General features: G+C 34.5%; 1 protein-coding gene across 1 annotated transcript in view; it reads left to right on the forward strand.

The window, feature by feature from the left end:
- LOC150096981 (cytochrome b5-like) overlaps positions 1-26,359 on the forward strand; it is a 110,925-nt gene that overhangs the window by 73,606 nt on the left and 10,960 nt on the right. Inside the window, exon 5 of the mRNA XM_090408153.1 lies at positions 22,587-22,627. Within this exon, the coding sequence (XP_090264279.1) occupies positions 22,587-22,627 (41 nt within the window). The remainder of the gene's footprint in view (positions 1-22,586; positions 22,628-26,359) is intronic.

Here is a 26,359-nt window from a genome sequence, read left to right on the forward strand (position 1 = left end):
GGACATGAACTAGTTATTACTAACACCATATTCCAACATAAAAATGTGCACAAATTCACATGGAGAGAAGATGCAAGAAATAAATCTCATTGGCTGTATTATTTCTGATCTCAATATTCCTTCTGATTCAGGACAGAAGAGTATATAGAGGATTTGAAATTGAAAGTGATCATTCGGTGTTGATCAGGATAAAATTGAATTTCTTATTGAAAAGACATGGGTGTAAGGAAGCTTCAAAATGAATCGAAGTTGGGCAGCTGTTGGAGGTGAACTGTAGATACACAAACATTATTCAAGAAAAAATGAGTATGAAAACCAAATCTTGGAGATTCAGTGGCAAATCCTGAAGAAAACATTGACTGATTCAGCTAGAAAATCAAAAACTCCATGGTGGACTCAAGAAGTTAAAGAAGCAGTCAAGAAAAAGAAGAAAGCATGTTGAAAGTTCCCTAGTAAGTAAGTCAGCTTTTGCTCTTAAATGTTGAAAGTTTTTTTTCCACTTGATTATACTATAAATTAAAGATGCCAAGAAATTAAATTCTTGGTTTAATCTTTTATCCAAGTGTAAGCAAACAGTTTGCCTCTGAAGTATCTTCACGACTTAGGCTACTTGCATATAGAGGCTAATGGCTTCACATCAATTGTCTTAGTATCCCATAACGCAAAGCACACATCGTCATGTGTGGGCTTTGCATCGTATGTTCATCTAACTGGATGATGTACCTGTCTCTTCAAAGGTTGGATGAACACAAAACTTATATCTGCAATCAAAACTATGTTCAATCCGGTCTCACTGATCATGTATTGGATGCCAGAATCTTCGGTGGAAAAAACCACCATGTTCCATCACAGTAAATTTAAAAACGAAACAACATTTTTGGAATCGCCTCCTACAAATGCCTTTAGAGAGCACGTACCTAGATAGGACTTTAAAACATATCCATGTCTTTCATTCAATATCATGTTGCCTTTGTGTGTGTTACAAGTGCTGGTGTACTCTCTGAAGATGTCTCAGTGACTGAGATAAAATACTGGAAGCATTAAAATTGTTTTTAATCCTTTCTTAGTGCTGTCAATCTCCATTAAACTTCCAACATGAATACTTAAAGTAGAAAAAGCATCACAAATCTGAAATGTTGAAAGTCAGCTGGAACAGATAATATCTGACCAAAAATGATGAAATATGGAAATATGAAAGTTTCTAAGTGTCTATACTGCATAATTTAGAGGTTCTGGTCGAAGGTTTGCATTCTGGATGATTAGAGTAAGAGCTCTCGTAGTAAAGTAGTACTTATCTATAAAAAGGGGAAATAAAACTGAATGTGAGAATTATGGTGGAATTTCCCAACCAAGTATTTCTGATAACATTTAGGCAAGTATATTTGAGAAATGGCTAAGAAAAATTATGGAAGGGAATCTTGCAGAATGACAATCTGGATTCATGCCAATTGTCAGGATCAGTACTTTCGTAGATGTGGAAAAAAGCATATGACTAAGTGCCAAGAGAAAAGTTGTTCAAAACTAGTTATATGGTTTAGTGGGACATTACCTCAAGCAGTACTTACTTTATATTTGATTGTAAATCAGCAGTTAAAATTGTTAAGGCGGCATGGTAAGATGGTTTGATGTTAAATCAGAGTGAGACGATGGTATTCATTATCTCTACTGTTATTCTTCATCTCTATAATGAAGAATAACAATAAGATGATGATACACTTCTAAATAAATCCAGGACAAGTCTGCTGGATTTTCTGACTAAATTGAATAACTGCAGTGATAAATTTGGTATTGTAATAACACATATAGCAGATTGTGCCATTTGTAATAATAAAGACTGCGTTATTTTGTTAAACTACTTTCTGTATTCTATTTTTCGTACTTCCACTACCTTCCTTTGTGTCTGCTTTCTCTTTACTTACTATTCGTGAATGGTTTGGCTGCCTTAACTATCATCTACCTGTTTCTACTATATCTTATTTATCACGCTCTATAGCAGGTGTGGCCAAGATGTCGACCGCAAGGCACCTGAATGTAGCAAATTATTCGTTTCTTAACAAATGTAGCAAATTAAACGAATAAATAGATTGAAAATGAATAGATAAATGATAATCAAAGTTATTAATTGATAAAAAAAAATTGCCAAACATGTCAAACTAATTTATTTCTAATCTGATGTAAAGTTTATAATTTCACACCAAGTTCACTGTTGGAAGTTGAAAGAGAAGCATCGTTTGCCTTAGGGTTGTCTAAATATTCTCTTTTACCTGAGCACACCATCAAGTAAAGTAGTTGTCAGGAATCTAAAGAGAAGTGATGCGGGTTCCAAGTCTTCTACCTAGGTCCGTTGCCACATGAGAAATAGCGTTGATCGTCTCAAAAGGAAGGAGCTGTACATCACCGCCATGTTAAGGGTCCTATACGGCAATGCATAGTCAACAACCTTGACAAGGAAGAAATTTAGCAGGAAAACAGGAACGAGTCAGCAAGTGGGAAGAAAGACAAGACTTACATGTGAACAAAAGTTAATGTGAAAAACTGTGTGCTGAACAAAAATTGTAAGTAGTTATACTGAACAGGAATGTATGTCAAGTGTATGTTCATGAGATAATGTATATTAATATTGAATTAGGCTTAAATAAGGTATGCCCTATCTTCAATTAATGCTATGCTAGATTGTGAATTAGCTTAGGACTAAGGTTAGATTACAAGGAATTGAGACTAGCAAGAGTATTATAATGACTGTGTATATATGTGAATCATTCTGTAAATAATTCCTTTTGACTTAATTAAATGGTTTGTGAACAACACATTGGACTGATTTTGCCAATGCACTCTCCTAAAAAAATTCGAATAAGATAGAAGTTTATGGGATTTATAATTATGCCACGACTAGTTTAAAGTAAGAATATACATAAGCATCGTCATCGCCATCATCATCATCAAATTCCTGTCATGTACCCTCAAGGGGTGTAGAGGATATGATAGTACTACATGAAAAATTTACATCATTACTAACTTCCTATCTACAATTTTCCTCCAGATCAGTCTGTTACTTGTCAAGACATGAATATTATCAGATCTTATATTTCTGTTGTCTAAGCCACTTTGTACCCTACCAAACCACCTAACACTTGTTTTGCCAATCTTTCCTTGCCCATTCTGTTTAAATGACCATACCACCTGAAATTAGCTCTGCTAACACATTCCTGGATGCTGACAATGTCAAGTTCTTTCCTAATATTCTCATTTTTAATATGATATTGCCATTGATGCCATCTGTTCATGCCTCTAATCTTTCTCAGAACTCATATCTGTGGTCTCTAGTCTTTGGTCAAGTGTTTTACTTCTGACTCAGCTCTCAGATCCATAAGTTAAAACTTATGGATCTGAGAGCTGGTTTGAACACTGTCTTGTATACAGCTAATTTAGTTTTCTGACTAATTTCTCTCTTATTCCATATGAATTTATTCAATTGGCTTCTTACTATACCAGTTTTATTGATTCTGTTGTCTATTTCCATATTTAATTTACCATCTTCACTAAAAATCGTGCCTGAGTAGGTGAAATGTTTTACTTGTTCCACTGGTTCTCCGTTCACAATGCAGTTGACATTTTCAATGATTCTGCCTATTTTGATTGTCTTTGTCTTTTTATTGCTGACCTTCATACCATATCTATTACAACAGTTATTCAATTTAGTCAGAGAATCTTGCAGACTTGTAGTGGATTTATTTAGAAGTATAACATCGTCCGCATAAAGCAAAGAGTTGACATTAACATTTCCAATTTTGATATCATGTTTAATATCACTTTCCTTCATAATGTGATCCATATAGATAATGAATAACAGAGGGGATAATGTACATCCTTGTCTCATACCAGATTTAACATTAAACCAACTTCTTGTACTTCATTCAGTTCTAACTACTGACTTACAACTCAAATAAAGACGAAGTATTGCTTGCTAAAATGCTCCATTTACACCATATAACTGTAGAGTTTGAATTGCTTTTCTCATGGCACCTTGTCATATGCCTTTTCCAGATCTACAAAACTTAAATAGAGATCTTTGTTATATTCCCATGATTTCTCGACTATTTGTCGTAAAGTGAAGATCTGATCCTGACAGCCTCTATTTGGTCGGAATCCAGCTTGTTCTTCACCAAGCTTTTCTTCTACGATTCTTCTCAACCGTTTCTCAAGTATTCCTGCATATATCTTACCAGAAACACTCAGTAGGGAAATACCTCTGTAATTCTCACATTCAGTTTTATTTCCATTTTTATATATGGGTACTATGAGAGCTCTACTCCAATCATCGGGAATTTGTCTCTCTGTCCAGGCATTCTGAACTATGCAGTGCAGCCACTGTAAGACTTTTATACCACCATACTTCAGCATTTCTGGTCGAATATCATCTAGTCCTGCTGCCTTTCCACATTTCAAGCCTTTGATGGCTTTTTCTACTTCAAGTATGGATATGTATTCCTGACTGCATGCCTGGTCAGTGTTTTTTATCACTGTGCTGTCATCACTGCTTGTTTCATTTAGCAGTTTTTCAAAGTAATTACTCCATACTTCAAGGATATCTTTTTCTCCTGTTTTCATTTCACCTTTATCATCTCTAATTCCTTTTACAGCACTCTTTCCTCCATTCCTAAGCTTCTTCAACAACCTCCAGAATATTTTGCCACCTTCTTGATATTTATTTTCTATATTCTTGCCAAAGTCCTCCCATGACTTTTGTTTAGATAGTTTTACACACTGTTTAGCTTTCTTACATTTGTCTCTGTATTCTGTAAGAGTAAAAGCTGACTTATTTGCCAGGAACTTTTGATATGCTTTCTTCTTTTCCTTCACTGCCTCTTTAACTTCCTGTGTTCACATTAGTGTTCTAATTTTTCTATCCTTGCAGACAACTTCACCACATCCCTCTCTAGCTGAATCAGAGTTTTCTTCAAGGCTTGCCACTGAATCTCCAAGGTTTGGTTCCTGTTCTCAAACTCTTTTATTTTTTCTTCAATCATCTTTGTGTATGTTAGTCTGCAGTTCACGTCTGACAGCTGCTAAACTTTTATTCACTTTAAAACTTTCTTATATGTTATTCTTTTCAATATGAAATTCAATTTATCCTGCTCAAGACTAAATAGTGATCGCTTCCAATTTCAAATCCTCTGTACACTCTGGTGTCCTGCACCATGGAGAAAACATCACTATCAACAATAATATAGTCAATGAAACTTTTCTTATTCCTTGCCTCTTCTCTCCATGTGAATTTGTGCACATTTCTATGTTGGAACATACTGTTAGTCATAACCAGTCCATGTCCTGAGCAGAAATCCAACAGGTATTTACCATTATTATTAGCTTTGCTCTTTTCTTCACATTTTCCCAAAATATTTTTGTATGTCTCACAATCATTTCCTACTCTGCTATTTAGATCCCCCACAAGGACCAACTTTTCCTTTTTCATTTTGTCAGTTGCTTTCTCTAAAGCCTCAAAAAATTCCTCCACTTCTACCTTAGTAGAACCTTCTGTGGGACCATAGGCACAAATTAGTCTCATTGTCCAGTGACCCATTCTCATATTTGTCCACGTCACTCTACTTGAGACTGCCTGCCATTCAAGAAGATTAGCCTCGTATTTTGTGTTGAATACTATGGCTACTCCTTCTTTTCCTTTATTGTCATTGCCTGAATATAACATTTTATATTTATTGCTCAGAAAGATCTCACCAGTTTTTGTCTTTTTGTTTCAGTCACCCCCTGTTATGTCGATCTGGTATTTATCTAATTCCTCAGCTAGCTCCATTTCTTTGCCATTCAGGCTTCTTATGTTGATAGTACCTTAACTCTGGCGATGTTGAGTTGGGGTGTGTTTTCAGATTTGTTCCAGTAACTGACTTTTTGCTGTTCACCTTGGTTCCCTGGCGAAATCAATGGGGGCCTTGTTTAACCTGGCGACACCCCAGCCTGCATGAAATTTTGTCATGTTGTACCATCATTTTTTATTTTGATTTAACCAATAAGAATGCAATTTGGTCGGCTAAATCCCAAATTGCCAGCCCATCCTCGTTAGTTCAGTATCCAAGTAGATATCCAACAGGGTGCACCACGAGAAGGTGAGGATTGGATATTATGGGAGAGGCCCTGGTCGCTTCTCTGCATTCCTTTAAAGGCTATGTGGTTGTCTCCTCTCAGTTATACAGCTTTGATCCTTAAGCACCCCTAACAAGTAAAACATTTAAGCTATTTAGGCACAATTTTTAGTGAAGATGGGAAATTATATATGGAAATGGAGACAATAGAATTAGCAAAGCTGGTATGGTAGGAACTCAAGTGAATAAACTTATACGGAATAAGAAAGAAATTAGTCAAAACACTGAACTAGCTGTATACAACACAGTGTTCAGGTGAATTGTAACTTATGGATGGATTAGAAGTGAAACACTTGATCAAGGACTGAACACTACACCTATGTGGTTTGAGATCATATTAAAATTAGGATATTAGGAAAGAAATTTGACACTGTTAGCAGAGCTAAATTATGACAGAAATATATAAGATTTGATTATATTGGAATCTTGACAAATAACAAATTAATTTGGAGGAAAATTCTTAATTGGAAGTTAGTAATGATGTAACATTTTCATATAGTACTATCATTATATCCTGTATAGCCCTGAGGATACATGTCAGGAATTTGATGATGATGGTTTTTCTATTGTCGATTTTCATACCAAATTTATTACAGCTTTTATTTAGTATAGTTTGGGAATCTGTAGACTTGTATTTTGGAATACATCATCATCTGCATAAAGTAAAGACTGAGATTAATATCATCAGTTTTGATATCAGATTTAACCCCACTTTCCTTTATAATGTGATCCATCATTCAAGATGATCATTCATGATAATGTGTGCTGTTGTCTTGCACCTGATTTAACATCAAACCATGTTTCTCTACCTGCTTCAATTCTAACTGCTTGCTGAATTAAAGCTCCTCTAATTTGGCCATGTATTGCTCTCCCCACATAACTGTAGCTTTTTGAACTGCTTTTTCTTTGTAATCTTAAAGTGGAAATCTGATCAAGCCAAAGGAAATCTCACAGAATTCTTTCATTATGTTAGAAGGAAAGAGGAAGAATGGCTGTGGAAGGATAACATTGAGTGTTGACGATAGTAAGGTGACTGAAGCAGACAAAATAGTTGAGTTGTTGAATGACTGCTTTTCACGGGTGTATTATCCATGTGAGATTGGTTACAGGTGCAACAACAGAAGTTGGTGAATTGAAGGTGGTTAGGATATTGCAGAATCTCAATGTAAATACAGCTGTGGGATTAGATGATATATCAGCTTATGTTTAACAAGAATGCACAAGGGAAATGGCAAAGTCCCAAGGGAATGAAGAGAGCAAAAAAAAATCCTTTGTATAAAGGAGGATCTAAGACTGCACTAGCAAATTATAGACCAGGAGTTCGTCTATAATTCCTAAACTCTCAAAGAGAATTGAGGAATGAGTGAATATGCTTCCCTGAGGGGCAGCATGCCTTAGTAAGTTACTAAATGTTTATAATACAGTAGTTTTCTCCCTTATCCACAGGTTCACTTACCATGGTTTCAGTTACCTGCAGTCAGTCTGGGCTTAAAGTATTAGATGGGAAATTCAAGAAATAAACAATTCATAAGTTTCAAATTGCGCACTGTTCTGAGTAGCGTGATGAAATCTCTCGCTGCCCCACTCAGGACATCAATCATCCTTTGTCCAATGTATCCACTCTGTACTATATATGCTAACCGCCTGTTAGTCACTTAGTAGTCCTCTCTAAAGGTTTTTATCTAAATTAATCTAATAACTCGGTTATCAGATTGATTGTCACAGTATCACAGTGCTCAAGTAACTCTTATTTTACTTAATAATGGCCTCAAATCGCTAGAGTAGTGATGCTGACAATTCGGATATGCCAAAGAGAAGCCGTAAGGTGCTTTAAGTGAAAAGGTGAAAGTTCTCGACTTCATAAAGAAAGAAAAAATCATATGCTGAGGTTGCTAAGATTCCATTCACATTTGCATAACTTTTATTACAGCATATTGTTATAATCGTTCTATTTTATTATTAGTTATTGTTATTAATCTCTTACTGTGCCTAATTTATAAATTAAATTTTATCATAGGTATGTATACGAAAAAACATAGTATATACAGAGTTCGGTACTATATGTGGTTTCAGGTATCCAATGGGGATCTTGGAACGTATCTCCAAATAAGGAGGAGGATTACTGTAGTGACAGCTGAGGTAAATAAAGGGAATGGCTACATAATGATACTACTGGATTTTGCAAAGATATTTGACAGATTACCACATGGAACTTTAGAACCCAGAACAGAGACTACACCAAAGCTATCACAATTCCATTTATCTGAAACACATCTGAGAAGCTTTACTAAAATCCAAAAAAAATACACCTTTATAACCGCTCACAGACCATGTAAAAAAACTGGCATTCCTTATCTGCTCCACCAAAGACCAGCCACAGTCCCTAGACCTGTCGGGTGTTAATCAGTTCCATTGCAGTTGTAAACTATCTTTCTATGTCTAATGAGGCAGTACAAATAACATCAGAATTCTGAATATAGTACAAGTGCTGAATGGCTATATCTGTTTCCTTCATTACAACCATTCAGGACTTGCTTACTATACTTTGAACACCTGCCATAGGATATGCTGGAAGAAGGCCGCTCTACTCCATTGCAGCAAATATAAATACAAAAGACTATTCCTTGAATCTGCTTCTGTCTTAAGAAACTGCCCAGATCTCATCAAATTTGGTTGCATGAAACTTCTACAAATTTGCAAAGTTCTCAAACCTTTATACTTCAGCCCAGCTACCAAGGGTACCCATTTTACCTGCTGGCGAACAATATTTAGGACTTCATGAAGCAAGTCCTAAATATTGATCAGGACTTCAGCAAATCCTGATCTCTAGTGGGGGGGACCCTACATCAAAGCTATATCATATATATATATATATATATATATATATATATATATAATATGATCAGAGAACAAATTCAAATTAATACTTTAAATGCAGCAATAGTAGTGACCTAATCAATAATTTAACCTAAGTGTTTGTTATATTAAGGCTAAGATCCTGGATTACTAGACTCCTAATTATAATTTGTAATCAACTCTTAGAAGAAAAGGTTATGTGGATGGAATATATGCCATCCATATTCTAGGGATTTTTAGACCATCATTATTGTTAAGACCAGGCTGGTTTATCAGAATTTCACATGCCTCTTTAAATTTGCACTCATACCACATTTTAGTGTGATGTAATGAACAGGTGCCTTTCCGTGTAGAGTACCCAGGGCATGATCAGAACAGATCTGCCATTAAACTTAATGTGTCTCTTATGTACCTTTTGTTTTTGGATAGCAATTGTCCATCCAGTTTCACCTATACAGGGCAAAGTACAGGTATACTGAATACAGGATGGGCCTCGGAATGACAGTGATCCGTGGAGGAATTGAATTAGTTCATTTTGGCAGATTTAAAGGTGGCATTTAGGTTGTATTTCTGTAGTATTCTGTTTATTTGAACTGATATCCCTTTAATGTATGGAATGGCTGTAGTTTTATTGTAATCCAGCTTATTTTTATTATTGGGTGCTGTCTTGTGAAGAATTTTGCTGTAGCCATTTTTTAGGAAAGTATTGCTGATAACTTTTAATTCATGCTTAAGTGCTTGCTCATTGGAGCAAATCCCTAAAGCCCTTTCTTTAGTGTGTTAATGACACATAGTGTTTCTATTGGTGTCGGTAAGTTTTTCATATATATATTGGCCAGTATGTGTAGGCTTGCCGTAAACAAAGACTGCCAGAAGGAAGAGGTGTGACTGTTGGGTCCAGAAATGGAAGTGTGTTTTCAATTGTGAATTGTATTGTGTTTGTTTAGGCAGCTGAGGAAGGTTTCTAAAGCTTGGCTACCATGAGGTTGGATAATGAAAAATATTGTCAACATACCTAATATTGCCAAACGGGGTTTTTGAAGTAAAGGAACCTAGAGCACGTTGCTCAAAAGCTTCCATATAAAAATTTAGCAATTAGGGAGGTGGATAATGCATGGGTGCTTAAGGGTCAAAGCTGTATAACTGAGAGGAGACCTCCACATAGCCTTTAAAGGAATGCGGAGAACCAACCAGGGATTCTGACGTAATGTCCAATCCTCACCTTCTCATGGTGCACCCTGTTGGGTATCTACTTGGATACTGAACGGACGAGGATGGGCTGGCAATTTGGGATTTAGCCAACCAAATTGTATTCTTATTGGTTAAACCAATATAAAAAATGATGGTACAACATGACAAAATTTCATGCCGGCTGGGGCGTCGCCCGGTTAAACAAGGCCCCCGTTGTTTTCGCCAGGGAACCAGGGCGAACAGCGAAAAGTCAGCTACTGGAACATATCTGAAAATAAACCCCAACTCAACATCACCAGAGTTAAAGATCGGTACTATCAACGTAAGAAACCTCAATGGCAAAGAAATGGAGCTAGCTGAGGAATTAGATAAGTACCAGATCAACATAATAGGGGTGACTGAAACAAAAAAGACCAAAACTGGTGAGATCTTTCTGAGCAATAAATACAAAATGTTATATTCAGGCAATGACAATCAAGGAAAAGAAGGAGTAGCCATAGTATTCAACACAAAATACGAGGCTAATCTTTTTGAATGGCAGTCGGTCTCAAATAGAGTAATGTGGGCAAATATGAGAATGGGGAACTGGACAATGAGACTTATTTGTGCCTATGGTCCCACAGAAGGTTCTACTAAGGTAGAAGTGGAGGAATTTTTTGAGGCTTTAGAAAAAGCAACTGACACAATGAAAAATGAAAAGTTGGTCCTTGTTGGGGATCTAAATAGCAGACTAGGAAATGATTGTGAGACATACAAAAATATTTTGGGAAAATTTGGAGAAAAGAGCAAAGCTAATAATAATGGTAAATACCTGTTGGATTTCTGCTCAAGACATGGACTGGTTATGACTAACAGTATGTTCCAACATAAAAATGTGCACAAATTCACATGGAGAGAAGAGGCTAGGAATAAGAAAAGTCTCATTGACTATGTTATTGTTGATAGTGATGTTTTCTTCCTGGTGCAGGACACCAGAGTGTACAGAGGATTTGAAATTGGAAGTGATCACTATTTAGTCTTGAGCAGGATAAAATTGAATTGCATATTGAAAAGAATAACATGTAAGAAAGTTTTAAAGCGAATAAAAGTTGAGCAGCTCTCAGATGTGAGCTGTAGACTAAAATACACAAAGATTATTGAAGAAAAAATGAAAGAGTTTGAGAACAGGAATCAAACCTTGGAGATTCAGTGGCAAACTCTGAAGAAAACATTGATTGATTCTGCCAGAGAGGCATGTAGTGAGGTTGTCTGTAAGGATAAAAAAATCAGAACTCCCTGGTGGACACAGGAAGTTAAAGAGGCAGTGAAGGAAAAGAAGAAAGCATACCAAAAGTTCCTGTCAAAGCTTGTGCTCTTAGAGAATATAGAGACAAATGCAAGAATGCTAAACACTATGTAAAACTAGCTAAACAAAAGTCATGGGAGGACTTTGGCAAGAATATAGAAAATAAATATCAAGAAGGTGGCAAAATATTCTGGAGGTTGTTGAAGAAGCTTAAGAATGGAGGAAAGAGTGCTTTAAAAGGAATTAGAGATGATAAAGATGACATGAAAACGGGAGAAAAAGATATCCTTGAAGTATGGAGTAATTACTTTAAAAAACTGCTAAATGAAACAAGCAGTGATGATAGCACAGTGGTAAAAAACATTGACCAGGCATGCAGTCAGGAATACATATCCATACTGAAGTAGAAAAAGCCATCAAAGGCTTGAAATGTGGAAAGGCAGCAGGAGTAGATGATATTCGACCAGAAATGCTGGAGTATGGTGGTATAAGAGTTACAGTGGCTGCACTGCATAGTTCAGAAAGCCTGGACAGAGGGACGAATTCCCGATGATTGGAGTAGAGCTCTCATAGTACCCATATATAAAAAGGGTAATAAAACTGCATGTGAGAATTACAGAGGTATTTCCCTACTGAGTGTTCCTGGCAAGATCTATGCAAGTATACTTGAGAAACGGTTGAGAAGAATTGCGGAAGAAAAGCTTGGTGAAGAACAAGCTGGATTCAGGCCAAATAGAGGCTGTCAGGATCAGATCTTCACTTCTCGACAAATAGTCGAGAAAGCATGGGAATATAACAAAGATCTGTATATAAGTTTTGTCGATCTGGAAAAGGCATATGACAAGGTGCCAAGAGAGAAGCTATTCAATACGCTGCAGTTATATGGTGTCAGTGGGGCATTATATCAAGCAATACTTAGTCTTTATTTGATTTGTAAGTCAGCAGTTAGAATTGAAGGAAGTACAGGAAGATGCTTTAATGTTAAATCTGGTGTGAGACAAGGATGTATATTATCCCCTCTGTTATTCATTATCTATATGGATCACATTATGAAGGAAAATGGTATTAAAAATGATATCAAAATTGGAGATGTTAATGTCAGCTCTTTGCTTTATGCGGATGATGTTATACTTCTAAATAAATCCGCTACAAGTCTGCAAGATTCTCTGACTAAATTGAATAGCTGTTGTAATAGATATGGTATGAAGGTCAGCAATAAAAAGACAAAGACAATGAAAATAGGCAGAATCATTGAAAATGTCAACTGTGTTGTGAATGGAGAACCTGTGGAACAAGTAAAACATTTCAGCTATTTAGGCACGATTTTTACTGAAGATGGTAAATTAAATATAGAAATAGACAACAGAATCAGCAAAGCTGGTATGGTAGGAAGTCAATTGAATAAATTCATGTGGAATAAGAGAGAAATTAGTCGGAACACTAGATTAGCTGTATACAGTGTTCAAACCAGTTTTAACTTATGGATCTGAGAGCTGGGTCAGAAGTAAAACACTTGACCAAAGACTAGAGACCACAGATATGAGAGTCCTGAGAAAGGCGTGAACAGATGGCAACAATTGCAGTATCATATTAAAAATGAGGATATTAGGAAAGAACTTGACATTGTCAGCATCCAGGAATGCGTTAGCAGAGCTAATCTCAGGTGGTATGGTCACTTAAACAGAATGAGCGAGGAAAGAGTAACAAAACAAGTGTCAGGTTGGCAGGAAATTGACCAAGGGGAAGACCAAGATATAGGTGGATTGATACGGTACAAAATGCCTTAGAGGATAGAAATATAAGCTCTCATAATGTTGGAGTCTTGACAAGCAACAGACTGATTTGGAGGAAAATTGTAGATAGGAAGTTAGTAATGATGTAAATTTTTCATGTAGTACTATCATATCCTGTACACCCCTTGAGGGTACATGTCAGGAATTTGATGATGATGATAATGCATGGCTCTGTCTTCTTTTGCAGGTAAAAAGTATTTTGCCACACAAAATAACCATGACATAGTACTTGGGCAAAGAGTACTCTGATGTCAAGCAGGAATTTATCTTGTAACATTTTTGAAAAGGACAGAGATATCAATACTGACTAATAAATCACTTTTATCAAGTATGATGTCCTGAATTTTTGTTTACGAAGTGTTGTATGTTTTTTATATATAAAATGGGGGAATGACCTACCTTCTCCTTGAGTGCTGACACTAGCTTCTTGGCTAAATGATAATTTAGCTCTCGATACCTTCAACTATCAGCTGAAGCAGTATGTTCTGCTTATGAATCTTAGCAAACCATAAATTATCAAAGGACTAGCGTAGCAAGGAAGTAGTTTTTTAACAATATCTGCAGGCCAGGAAGTGACTGATTCAAGTAATTTTACTGTTTTCTTTTTAATCTGATTAGTGGATCCAGTTTGATAGGTACTGTTGTCTGAGACTAATTGATACTTTTTTTTTTTTTTTGAAGCGAGTTGTTTGGTTTAAAATAACCATGGAGCAAGAATTAGGATATCCTGACTTGCTTTTAAAGATTTCACAACTGCTAATTCACTTTTGGTGAGGTTGCTAGTTATTGTTTTAGCATTATTTAAAATGTTAGAGGTTTCTAATTGTATTTCATCAGCTATAGTAGTTTGGAGAATTCTTATGCTTGGGGAAAATTAAGTAGTAATGCCAGAAATCCAGCATGGCTCTTCAGTTCAAGTCATTCATCAGTGGTGTTTACCCTTTCCATTACCATAATTTTAATAGGATAAGGTGGTTAATATTATGCATATAAATGTTTTTTCTACAAATTCCATGTGTTCTTCTGGTCAGTTTACCTAATTGCAGGATGAAAAATCCTGTTACCTCCATGCAAGACTGTCTCACACTAGACAGGATTTGAATCTATCTTTCCAACCAAAGGGCATCTTTTTTTTTTAAACGAATAACAGCTAACATGGGGAGGGAAAAAAATGCAAAAATAGGTGAAAGGATGAAATACTACCTCCAGTATTTCATCCTTGTTACAAGGACATTGTCAGAGAGTGAGAGAAAATAAAAAGGGAACAGTAAACAACATTAACAACTCACATTATTGCTCACACTCACAACTTTGTGAGCAAGAGAACAAACTATTATAGAGTTCAAAGGAAATAGTGAACACTTATGTTAATTAAATGCATAGGTCATCACCGAGACACTTGAATTGATAAACTGACCTCTCTTTCCATGTCATTGACACTAGCCACAGAATTTGCCAGAATCAGACTCAGATACTCCGCAAATAATTCTGGGGCAAAAATTTAAATAACTGTCCATAATTTATATATATATATATATATATATATATTGTGTGTGTGTGTGTGTGTTTACTTATGTGTAACCTTTGTATTTAATTTACGTAACTTTTGATTGTTTCTTTTGAACTCGAATAGTTTCTCTTGCTCAGATACTGCAAGAAAGAGAACAAATGCATGTTATTCAATGTTTGTCAGCTATGAATGTTGTTTTACCTGTTTCTTATTTTATTTTCTCTGTCCTTTAACGGGGAAGAAATGTTAGAAGTAACAAATATATTTTTGTTTACTTTTTTTCATATGTTGACTGTTACTCACTTCATAAAAATTTGAAATATTTCCTTAAAAGGTTTAATCAGATTGCATTGTTGATACCAAATGAGCTAGACTTTTTGTAATAAGAAGTTGTTCAAATATAGTACACATGTACCCCTTCCTCCTCAACAAAAGCTTTAGAAAACACAGATAAATAAGAGGAACCTATTTCCAAAGTCAGAATGATGAGAGAAAAAAAAAAAAAATTGTGTGAATTTGGAGTAATGTCGAAGTATTCATTAGCTGCTTGCACTTGTTTTAATACTTAGAGGAGAGTAAGAGAATTATTTAATAATTGTGATGAGATAAAACCTTGAAAATGCTGGCAGTATTTGCCATGTTTATGCCAAGAAATATTGAAAGTTAGAATTATCCTAATAAGAGAAATCTTATTTTTTTCAGAGATTTGCATTTTGTCAAAAGTAAGAAAGAAAAGAAATTCTTTTTTTTTTTTCTTTTTTTTTTTGTAAGACAGGATTAGATTTTACTAGCATTGAAATGAACAAAGTCATCAGAACCTTCATTAAAGAATGGATAAATTTGGTTCCAAAAAGAAAACTTATCCACTTGCAGAAATTAGAAAATGCAGTATGGGAACTTGTCGAATCCAATGAAATGTCTAAGATATCAAGAGCAGCCACTTTGTAATTATTCTTGCCATTTGTCGAAAGGCAGATGGCATAAGCAAGAAGACCTTTTCTTGATCAGCAGTTGTATAATCCATGGTAATTGATCATTAGCAGACAAATTTCCAGGATAGCATAGTTATTTTAGAAAGATTGGAAGTTTGAATAATAATTTGATAAATAGATGTTGTCCTTAGGTATAGTGACTGATTTCAAAGTGAAGGTAGACCCAGTAAAATAGGAAAGAATAAAAAATAAAAAAAAATGTGATATAGAACTCTGGAATACGAATCTTTAGAACATTTGTAGGAATGACATTGGACTCAGTTTTGGAAAGGTTTGTTATCTGTTCCCAGCCAAAAAATCAAAAAGGATTCAGTTTACCATAATCATCAGTACAAGAATTGGAAAAGTAAAAAGCTAGGAGATTGGATTTTTCTGTAATTAATGATACAGTAGAACCATGCTTCTGTCTGTTGAAGTTGGATTGGGCAAAAGAGTAGAAAGCATATCTGGTGTTTGTACATGATGTTAGTTTATTGTTTCAGCCATTCTAAAATTTCTTCTGGGTGTGTTAATAATTTCTAGTAACTAGCTTAAGCTTTTAAGTATAAACAGAAAAAGGAAAATTTCACTGAAAACCAGCTTGTTAGAGAAACAATAGAGAGAGCAAATGATGCCAGAGAGGAACAAAAAGAGGAGATTTTTAAGTTGGAATGTATGACTTGGAATATTAGAGCAGGCATATTTCATAAATTTCACCTTAGATGAAAAGAATCAGTGTGTGTAATTGGTGAAACTGAGATGAGTAATGCTAGTAGAAGCTGAAATTTCAGTTGCTCATAGGAAAAGTAATTAATTTTTTGCAGATTGGTGATACCAATGAACATTGAGGTTAGAATCAAGACTGTATACGTGAATCAAGTTTACGGAGGTTTGCCCTTTTCTGGATGTAATCTGTTCTTCTTTTCTTTCATGATTGATATGGATTTAAATGAGTTGAAATTGAGAGATACTGAATATACATTAATGAATTTCTATTAAATTTTTCAAGCCATAGACATGGAGAATTTCACCCAACTCCTCTGTAAATTATGACATTGGCAGTTGTTTACCTTCACATACCATTATTAAGACTCTTTTTCTGGCAGAATAGTGGTATCAGCATTATGAGCCATACCTTTAAAAAGAATGTTGGATCTCTCCATGATGTTTATTGTAACTCTGGAAACATCACTCACATTGCATGTTAAGAGAAATAGTGAAAAAGTATGAGATTTTATTTTGAAATCGGAGCATGGTTTCAGTTGCTTAAAGCTTCCAATATGCAAGAAGTAGTGGTACAGGTGATGAAACTCGTGCATTGCTTAATGTCTGCCATTATCTGGATAAGTGTTTTGTTGCAGTGGTTTCTGCAAAAAAAAACAGCATAATGTTGCAAGCATACTTCCACTCTGTATTTGGATAGAAGATTCTATTCTATTTAATTGCCCATATGGAATAAAATGCATCAAAAATATCAGCTTCGTACCCATGCTGTATCCAAATGATATATTAACTTCAGTGACCACTTTGCATCTATGTAATTACACAGGCCTGCGATCGAAAAGTTGTCTGAGAAGTAATAATTGATTCTTATAGATTTTTAGGTGCTGAGTTCAGAAAAAATAGTAAAAAAATTCTATCACCCACTAATTTTATCATTTTTATTAGTAGTATTTGGATTTAAATTCAGCGCATTGGTATTTATTTTCATTCTCCTTTATTTACAACTAATTAGTTGTATAAGTGCCTTTTTATGATAAATAAAGAAATTTCCACGAAACTTCTCATTCTTAAGATAGGAGAGGGAGGAGTGCAGATGACTACTTTGAATCTGATTTGCCGAGATAACGGATGACTTTCCTGTTGTCACAGACACATTTTCTTCTGTGATTCTTTAGTTGAACTTTAGTCGTTGACTACTAAAGTTATCATATTTCTGAAAGGTGGCATGTTTTCTAAGTTAGTGTGAAGATTTAATTTAATGTGCTTGTGGGTTTTTTAATGTTTTTACGTAGTGTCGTGTAATAGTGTTGATATCATTTGTTAAAATTCGTTTAACTGTGTTTTAAATGGTGTTTGTAATGGCTTCAAGAGGTTGAAAAATTCACCTAATGAAGAGGATACACCAAATACCCGTGCTTTTTATGTGAGTAGAACAGCCGAGATCGAGAGCAACAATGGATCAAGAAGGAATGACCAGAAAGAGTCGCATTAGAACCTGGAAGTAAAAATGTGTTACACAAAACTATGGTTGCTCGGGAAAAAATCCTTTTACCCCACTTTACATAAAGCTGGGATTGATGAGGCAATTTGTCAAGACTTTGTTGAAAGAAGGAGAGTGTTTTAAATACATCTGTGCAAAATTTCCAGGATTATCTACAACAAATTTGAAAGAAGATATTTTTATTGGTCTGGACATCAGGAAACGTATGAAGGATAAACTGTTTGAAGAAAAAATGGCAACTGTTAAAAAAGAAGCATGGAAAGCTTTGAAAGAGGTGGTGACCAAATTTTTAGGAAATCACAAGGATCCCAACTATAAAATGATTGTGGCAGACTTGCTACAGAAATTTGAGGATTTGGGATGAGCTTAAAAATGCACTTTCTCAACTCTCATTTAGACTACTTTCCTGAGAATTTGGGAACTGTCAGCAAAGAGCAAGGAGATGGAAAGAAGGCATCAAGGCAGGTGGAAATCAACATGATGGCAGACTATTGCTGGATGTTGCACAGAGACGACCCAGGAAAAGAATTTCACAGAAAAAGTTCAAAAAGAAGCTTTGAAGGAAAAAGACACCACAGCGACATATAAAGTATGTACTAAAGATTAATCTTTAATTACTTAAAATTTTTTTTTCCAATACTTTCATTCCAAAAATGCATACAGAATATTTTAAATCCTGTTATTTTACTTAATATAATGGGTTTTAAAGCTATTTTACTATAATATTGAGATCCATTTTGTGAAAAATCCTTACTTGATAGAGAAAAATGGAAGAGATATTTGACATCAGCAGTCAAAAATAAATCTCTAACAGTTAATAGTTTCTAAACAACTTTTCATGACTCGAAAATTTGCATGACAATTTTGCAGGCCTGTGTTATTAATGTTTAAGCACATCGTGGCTGGTTTGGTGGCTAATGATTTCCAGATACTTTCATTTTTCTCTGTGCTAGTTATTCAAACATTTTTGGTATTGGGACAATTAGAAGGAATCAATATAAGTTTTACTGCTTGTAGCTGTGATAATTTTTAGTTACATGTTTAAAAAGCTATGGAATACACACTTGCAATTGTCATTTCTGATGTAGTTGTATGGTTGTCTTTGAAGCTGAATTCTTTGAGCAGTTAGGTATAACATTCTCTGGTGAGCTGCTAACAGCACCATAGAATTCCCCTTATGTTAGTTGGGTATACTAATGTCACCTTCATACCTAGAGTAGACCATCTAGAAGTATATATTTCTGGTGGCATTGCCTACATTACCTGTTTATGTCCACAATGTGAGGCAGTACAGGGAGGATTAATTAAGATATCGTAACCACATTGACTAGCTTTTAAATGCCTTTTGTAGTGAAGTGGAAAAGAAAAAAATCTGAAGATATCAATAGAGGAGGAAAATTCATGTTGGAGGTTTAATGGAGTTATGAGATGCTAGAGAATCTGCAGGATAAATTCGAAATCAATATAATTAAGTTAATAAAAACATTTAAGAATATGGAATGATACACAATTAACTACAAGACCAAGTAGTAAATGCCAATCATTATATTATGGTGACCTAATGTTCTCCTCTGAAGAATTAAGAACATAAATAAAGAAATAATCTGTAAAGGAGCTGTCAGGCATAGTACTAATATATGCAACAGAAACTGTGGATAAATAAAACTAGATTACAAACTTGATAAAAAAAATGAAAGATGTAACAATAATAAAGAAAATTAGGAACACAAATCAGATAATTGTATAGTAGTATAACTATACAATTATTGTATTTGAAAACAGAATAATGGTAAAATCATTTAGAAAGAATATAGAATAACACATTGGCAGAAAATTTAAAGAACTGGATTAGAATTGGCTAAACTGATGGCGTCTAGTTTAAAGATGAGGGATCATTTTGAAAACAACTAAGTTTAATAGTAAACAGAAGAAAAAAAAATCTGAAATTAACAAAGCAGCCTTTTGCTAATTGTGTAATCATTACAGAGCTGATTCCTCAACATAAATGTAGATAAGTGTATTAAAAAAAAAAAAAATACACGTGCACATGTGTTATTGGCCACCCTGTATATATATATATATATATATATATATATATATACACACGTGTGTGTGTGTGTATATATATGGTGGTCATAATGAAACTTCCCTATTTGGAGCCTTATGTAGCTCGATCTAACAACCAGAATGTGACCAAATTTGGTAGGGGGACTAATCAAGACATGGGAAGGAGGATTCTGCAAAAAAAAGTTCAAAAATTCACCAAAAGGGAAATATGGCACTGTTGTAGCCTAGGAAGCTGGAAATTTGCATAAAAATTAGTTGAACACCTGTTTTACTGCCATCATAAGAACTATAAAGTAAAAGGAAAACTTCACATATGCATTCCTGTTGATAGTCATGTTCAACATTCACCTCATTTTAACTTACCTCATGTTACTTGTAAAGTTATTTTACCTTAGCGAGCGCAATGCATCAGCCACTCTTTGTGAGTTTAGAACCTGCCAGAACTTGTGTAAAGGTCCTAATGCAGTTAGATTGATGATTTGAAAATTTGAAGAAACAGGATCTTTGGAAGTTTGACCTGGCAGAGGATGGAAATCAATGTCATGGATAATTGAAGAAGTTGCCACTGTGATTGTTGATAGATCATACAAAAAATGTTACTGATAGTAGCAGTGCCTGTGGAGTAGTGCAACAATTGGATATGCCTTATTCCACAGTATGGAAAGTTTTTTTCCACATTTAACGTCCATAGATGCTGTACCTCACATGGTTTTGGCAATGATGTCTTCTGCTAGAATAAGTGGTAGGGTTGTAGATTCCCTTTCCACACAAAGTTTGTAGGATCGCAAACATCCATGCCCATGGTGGGATTCGAACCCATGGCATGGCCTCTTGGCTGGAGAGCAGAGTCTTGCACAAAATTATTCCATTTTAGACATACAGGATGAGCCACGTACAGCAGCTGTTACACAATGATTATAAGTGACTGACATTTGCTCTGATGTTTCTGGTCAGATTGTTGATGATGCATAGCCTTGGAAATTCCGTGGGAAGATGGGGCATATTTTTATCTAAATGGGATTGTAAACACCCAAAATAGTTGAATTTGGGCTTCTGATTCACCCCATGTGCTCCAAGAACTCCCATTACATTCACCAAAAATTACCATTTGGCTTCACAGCAGATTTTATAATAGGGCCATTCTTTTTTAATGACATCACTTCAACAGGATCAGTAACTTGTTCCATTACTGCACAGAAATATTGCAATATGCTGAACAATTTCATCATTCCGCAACTTCAGCAATGACAATGCCTGGATAAGACATTTATATGCAAGATGGACTTCCCCCATTGCATGACTGGTACAGTTACTGGTACGTATTTAGTTTTTGAGACATTCAGACTGAGTTTGTTTGACTGGAACCAATTTGATACTTTCAAAAGATCAGCATTCACGATGGTTTTCATTTCGGCTTTGTCTGTCAAGAAAATCAGTACTGTATCATCTGCAAAAGTATTTATTTTACTGTTTAGTTTAAGATTGCAGAAGTCATTGATATAAATATTAAATAAAATTGGTCCCAAGACAGATCCTTGTGGTACACTGCAGTCTACTGTTTTGGAGCTGCTGTTACTTATTTTTACAATTTGTGATCTGGCATTTAAGTAATTTTTGAACCAGTTTAGGGCAGTATCTCGTATTCCTATGACTTCTAATTTTTTTTATTAAAATTTCATGCAATACAGAGTCAAAAGCTTTGTGTATATCTAGAAATAGTAAATTTGTATTCAAGTAGCTAAATTGAAAAATATAGAATATCATTTGTAAAATAAATGTTGTATTTGTATGATTCAATGTACATAAATTTCTAAATATTTAGTTTTAAATGGTCAGTACAGGTAACCCTCGTATAACACAGTACTTATACAACCCGGTTTCAATATAACGCGGTCTACAAATTGTAGTAACCCATGTTCAATGCAGTTTTGACAAAAACACAGTCTAGAAATTGTAGTAACCCTTTATCTTTTCATATATTTTTCACTGCGCAACTTAAAAATCAAATTTTATATTTGTTAAATTATTACTGATTTTTTAAAATTTCTGTTTTATATTTTATTTACTTCTGTGTTTAATTCTTAACAATTGACACTGCTTCAGCAGTAGAAAAAAAACTCCAAAGAAATGTAATTTCTGTGGGACCTCTCACTCACTCGCACTATTTTCTTCCCTTCCCGGTGTACAGTCCTCATCTCAATGCAAGAAATAGAACTGTTCATCAATTTCTGTTGGTATTCTGGGATTTTAAGATTTGTGTTTGTTGTGGGGGTCTTATACTTTCCACTATTGTTTTAAATTTACTCCACAATTCAGCTTCATATTGTAAGTCAAGTACCAATATTTGTATGAATTAGTGTTTGCTAAAGACTTTAATATGAGAAATGAGTGCTTAAGTAATTAATCTGTTCAAATAAAATTTAAAAGAAATCTCTTAATTTTCTCTATTCAATGATTTTATATATATATATATATATATATATATATATTGTGGTGACTGCCTGTAAAATAAGGTATTTTATTGTTTTCAGGAGAAGATTCATTGGCCATCTTCATCTTCATCTGATGATAGGTATCTATATTTAAAATTTCTATTTTTAATTTGAGGATGCTCGTTAGAATCTCATTCCCCTCCCCCACTACAGTCATTGGGGGAGGGGAATTATATACTCAGTTGGAGTATATAATTTGGTTGGCTCCCAAATTGCTGGCCCATTCTTGTTGTTCTGATTTGTATTACTAGGTTGGTATATGTGATATATGTATATATCACATATAAAGCATTATATGTGATATACATATATCACATATAATGATATATGTATGTATATGCTGGTGCAAAGTTAAATTAGAGAATTTTTAATAATAATTTTTGGCCGTTGAAAGTCGAGGACTACCTGTATACTGAAAGTGAAATGGGTCACTGCTGAAAGGATAGCTACATAACCAGAAGGAAATTTCCTTCTAATTAGAACAGTAGTGAAGACTTATTATCTAGTGTCTACATCCCATCTTATCTTCCTGTAGTGTTTCAATGAGGAAATACTGTGAGTAAGCATATTTAAATAAATTATACCAGAATTAACTCGTAAAATATTATTTATTAGTATAATTTTTGCCTGAGTGTCAAAGGTATCTTCAGTACAAAGCTAATAGAACAATAACTGACAATTAAAAAAAAGTGCCACCTAAATATCTAATGTAATAGAACTAAAAAAGGTCATTAAATTTTCTAACTTATTTAAAAAATCTCTTAAATTAAAAAAAATAATATATATATAATTTAAAAAAGTTAGGAAAGATTAGTTGATTTAAAAAGTATCATCTCCCACAAAGGTGATAGATGTAGACCATCAGATCTGTTTAAGTTGGGAGAGTGTAGTAAAGTTTCACATGTTGCTTTATAAAGCCATTCCATGAGGAACTGACTAGTGAAGGACTCTTGTCTTCTTCCAATGAATTCTGTCTAATGTTGATGGCATGCTCTGCAAGTCCAGGCTGTTCAGATTCAAAATATTGAATATAAGACTTGTGTTCTTCTAGCCGAATAAAAGCAGATCTTCCTGTTTGTCCAAAATAAGATAACCCACGGGAGCAAGGAATCTGGTAGACACCTGGATAAATAATGTTTTACGTAAGTTAATTCCGGTATAAAAATTTATTTAAATCTTCTTGTAGCTTACCACATTCTAGAGACTGGCTAAGCCAGATATCAATTAAGTCCCATATAACTAGTCCATTTTTGTTCAGCATCCAAATCGATACCAACCTTGTAATACAATTCATATAGGTACTTTTACTTCATGTTGAGATTGTTGAATCAGTCCAGCAGAACTGAAGAAAATAACAATATGCGAAGCATTAGAAGAGAACAAATGGAGTTTGTTCTTTTCCTATTCTAGCAGTGTTGTTAGAGATTATGGAAACACTTTATTTATGTTGTTACAGAAACTAAGAAGAGCAAATTAGGTGAGATCCATTTAAATAATAGTTCAGATGAATTGTTGAAACAGGTACTAGAGATTAGAGGGAGAGGAGTTGGTTAGCTGTAGTAATTAACATGAAACACTGATAAATTTACTTGAGCAGTAACAAATTTCAAGTAGGACTACTATAATTGATTTCATAGTGGAAAATTGGATAATGAGACTTACTTTTGCTTATAATCACACTGATTCTAGTAAGAATCAAGTAAGAGAATTCTTTTAAATCATCAGAGAAGGCAGTTGATATAGAAAATATCAAAATGCGAATTGATATAGAAAATTTGTTTGGGGATTTAAACAATAAAATAGAAAATCAATTCTAGATATAATTTTGTGGGGAGGGGCAGGATTTGGAGAAAGTGCACTGTCAATAATTTTGACACCAGGATCTTTATCCTGGTGTCAAAAACCTGTTTGCTAGCTTTTCTTCCCCTGTTTTAAATTACCTTAGATTAACTTGCTTACATATTCTTGAATGTTAATAAAGCCAAATTCCTTCTTAATATATTCATATTTTCATATGATTCTGCCACCGTTGATATCTGTTTACTCTCAGAACTCTCATGTGCCTTCACTTTCATTGGTTGTTTATTTCTAAACCAAAATTCACATGCTATATGTTTACAAACCTCTCATGTATGGGATTATCACTAATAAGAATAATAAACCTCAGATCTCAGATCTTAAATTAAAATTCATTTGAACAACTGTTGTGTAACTACTGCCTTTCTGTTTTGGGTAATTTCTGTTATTTCATATAAATTTATTCGCCTGACTCTACACTATATCAGCTTTGCATATTCTATTTCCATATGGGAATAAATTATGCAAAGCTGTAGGTTCTTCACTGCAAATGTGTTGATGTTTTCCATAGTTCCATTCCACGGAAAACATTTCCATGTTTCCATTCCTGTTTTTATATTTTTTCATCATCATCATCAAATTCCTGCCATGTACCCTCGAGGGGTGTACAGGATATGATAATACTACATGAAAAATTTACATCATTACTAACTTCCTATCTACAATTTTCCCTCCAAATCAGTCTGTTACTTGTCAAGACTCCAACATTATCAGATCTTTTATTTCTATCGTCTCTTTGTACCATATCAATCCACCTATATCTTGGTCTTCCTCTGGGTTGTTTTCCTGCCATCCTGGCAGAGAACACTTGTTTTGCTAATCTTTCCTCGCCCATTCTATTTAAGTGACCTACCACCTGAGATTAGCTCTGCTAACGCATTCCTGGATGCTGACAATGTCAAGTTCTTTCCTAATATCCTAATTTTTAATATGATATTGCTATTGATGCCATCTGTTCACACCTCTAATCTTTCTCAGGACTCTCATGTCTGCGGTCTCTAGTCTTTGGTCAAGGGTTTTACTTCTGACCCAGCTCTCAGATCCATAGGTTAAAATTGGCTTGAATATGTCTTTGTATACAGCTAATTTAGTGTTTTGGCTAATTTCTTTCTTATTCCATATAAATTTATTCAATTGGCTTCCTACCATACCAGCTTTGTTGATTCTGTTGTCTATTTCCATATTTAATTTACCATCTTCACTAAAAATCATGTCTAAGTAGCTGAAATTTTAGTTGTTCCACAGGTTCCCTGTTCACAACACAGTTGACGTTTTCAACAATTGTACCTATTTTCATTGTCTTTGTCTTTTTATTGCTGACCTTCATACCATATTTATTACAATAGTTATTCAATTTAGTCAGGGAATCTTGAAAATGTGTAGCGGATTTATTTAGAAGTATAAATTCATCCGCATAAAACAAAGAGCTGAGATTAACATCTCCAATTTTGATATCAGGTTTAATACCAATTTCCTATACCAATACCAATTACCTGAGCTAATCTCAGGTGGTATGGTCACTAAAATAGAATGGGAGAGGAAAGATTAGCAAAACAAGTGTTCTCTGCCAGGTTGGCAGGAAAACGACCCACAGGAAGACCAAGATATAGGTGGATTGATACGGTACAAAGTGCCTTTGAAGATAGAAATATAAGATCTGATAATGTTGGAGTCTTGACAAGCAACAGACTGATTTGGAGGAAAATTGTAGATAGGAAGTTAGTAATGATGTAAATTTTTCATGTAGTACTGTCATATCCTGTACACCTCTTGAGGGTACATGGCAGGAATTTGATGATGATGATGATACCAATTTCCTTCATAATGTACATCCTTGTCTCATTGCCAGATTTAACATTAAACCATCTTCCTGTACTTCCTTCAATTCTAACTGCTGATTTACAACTCAAATAAAAACTAAGTATTGCTTGATATAATTCCCCATTGACACCATA

This window comes from Typopeltis vanoorti, chromosome 18 (genome assembly GCF_054136105.1).
Source record: "Typopeltis vanoorti isolate ZY-2024b chromosome 18, IOZ_Tvanoo_1.0, whole genome shotgun sequence".
Classification (NCBI taxonomy): domain Eukaryota; kingdom Metazoa; phylum Arthropoda; class Arachnida; order Uropygi; family Thelyphonidae; genus Typopeltis; species Typopeltis vanoorti.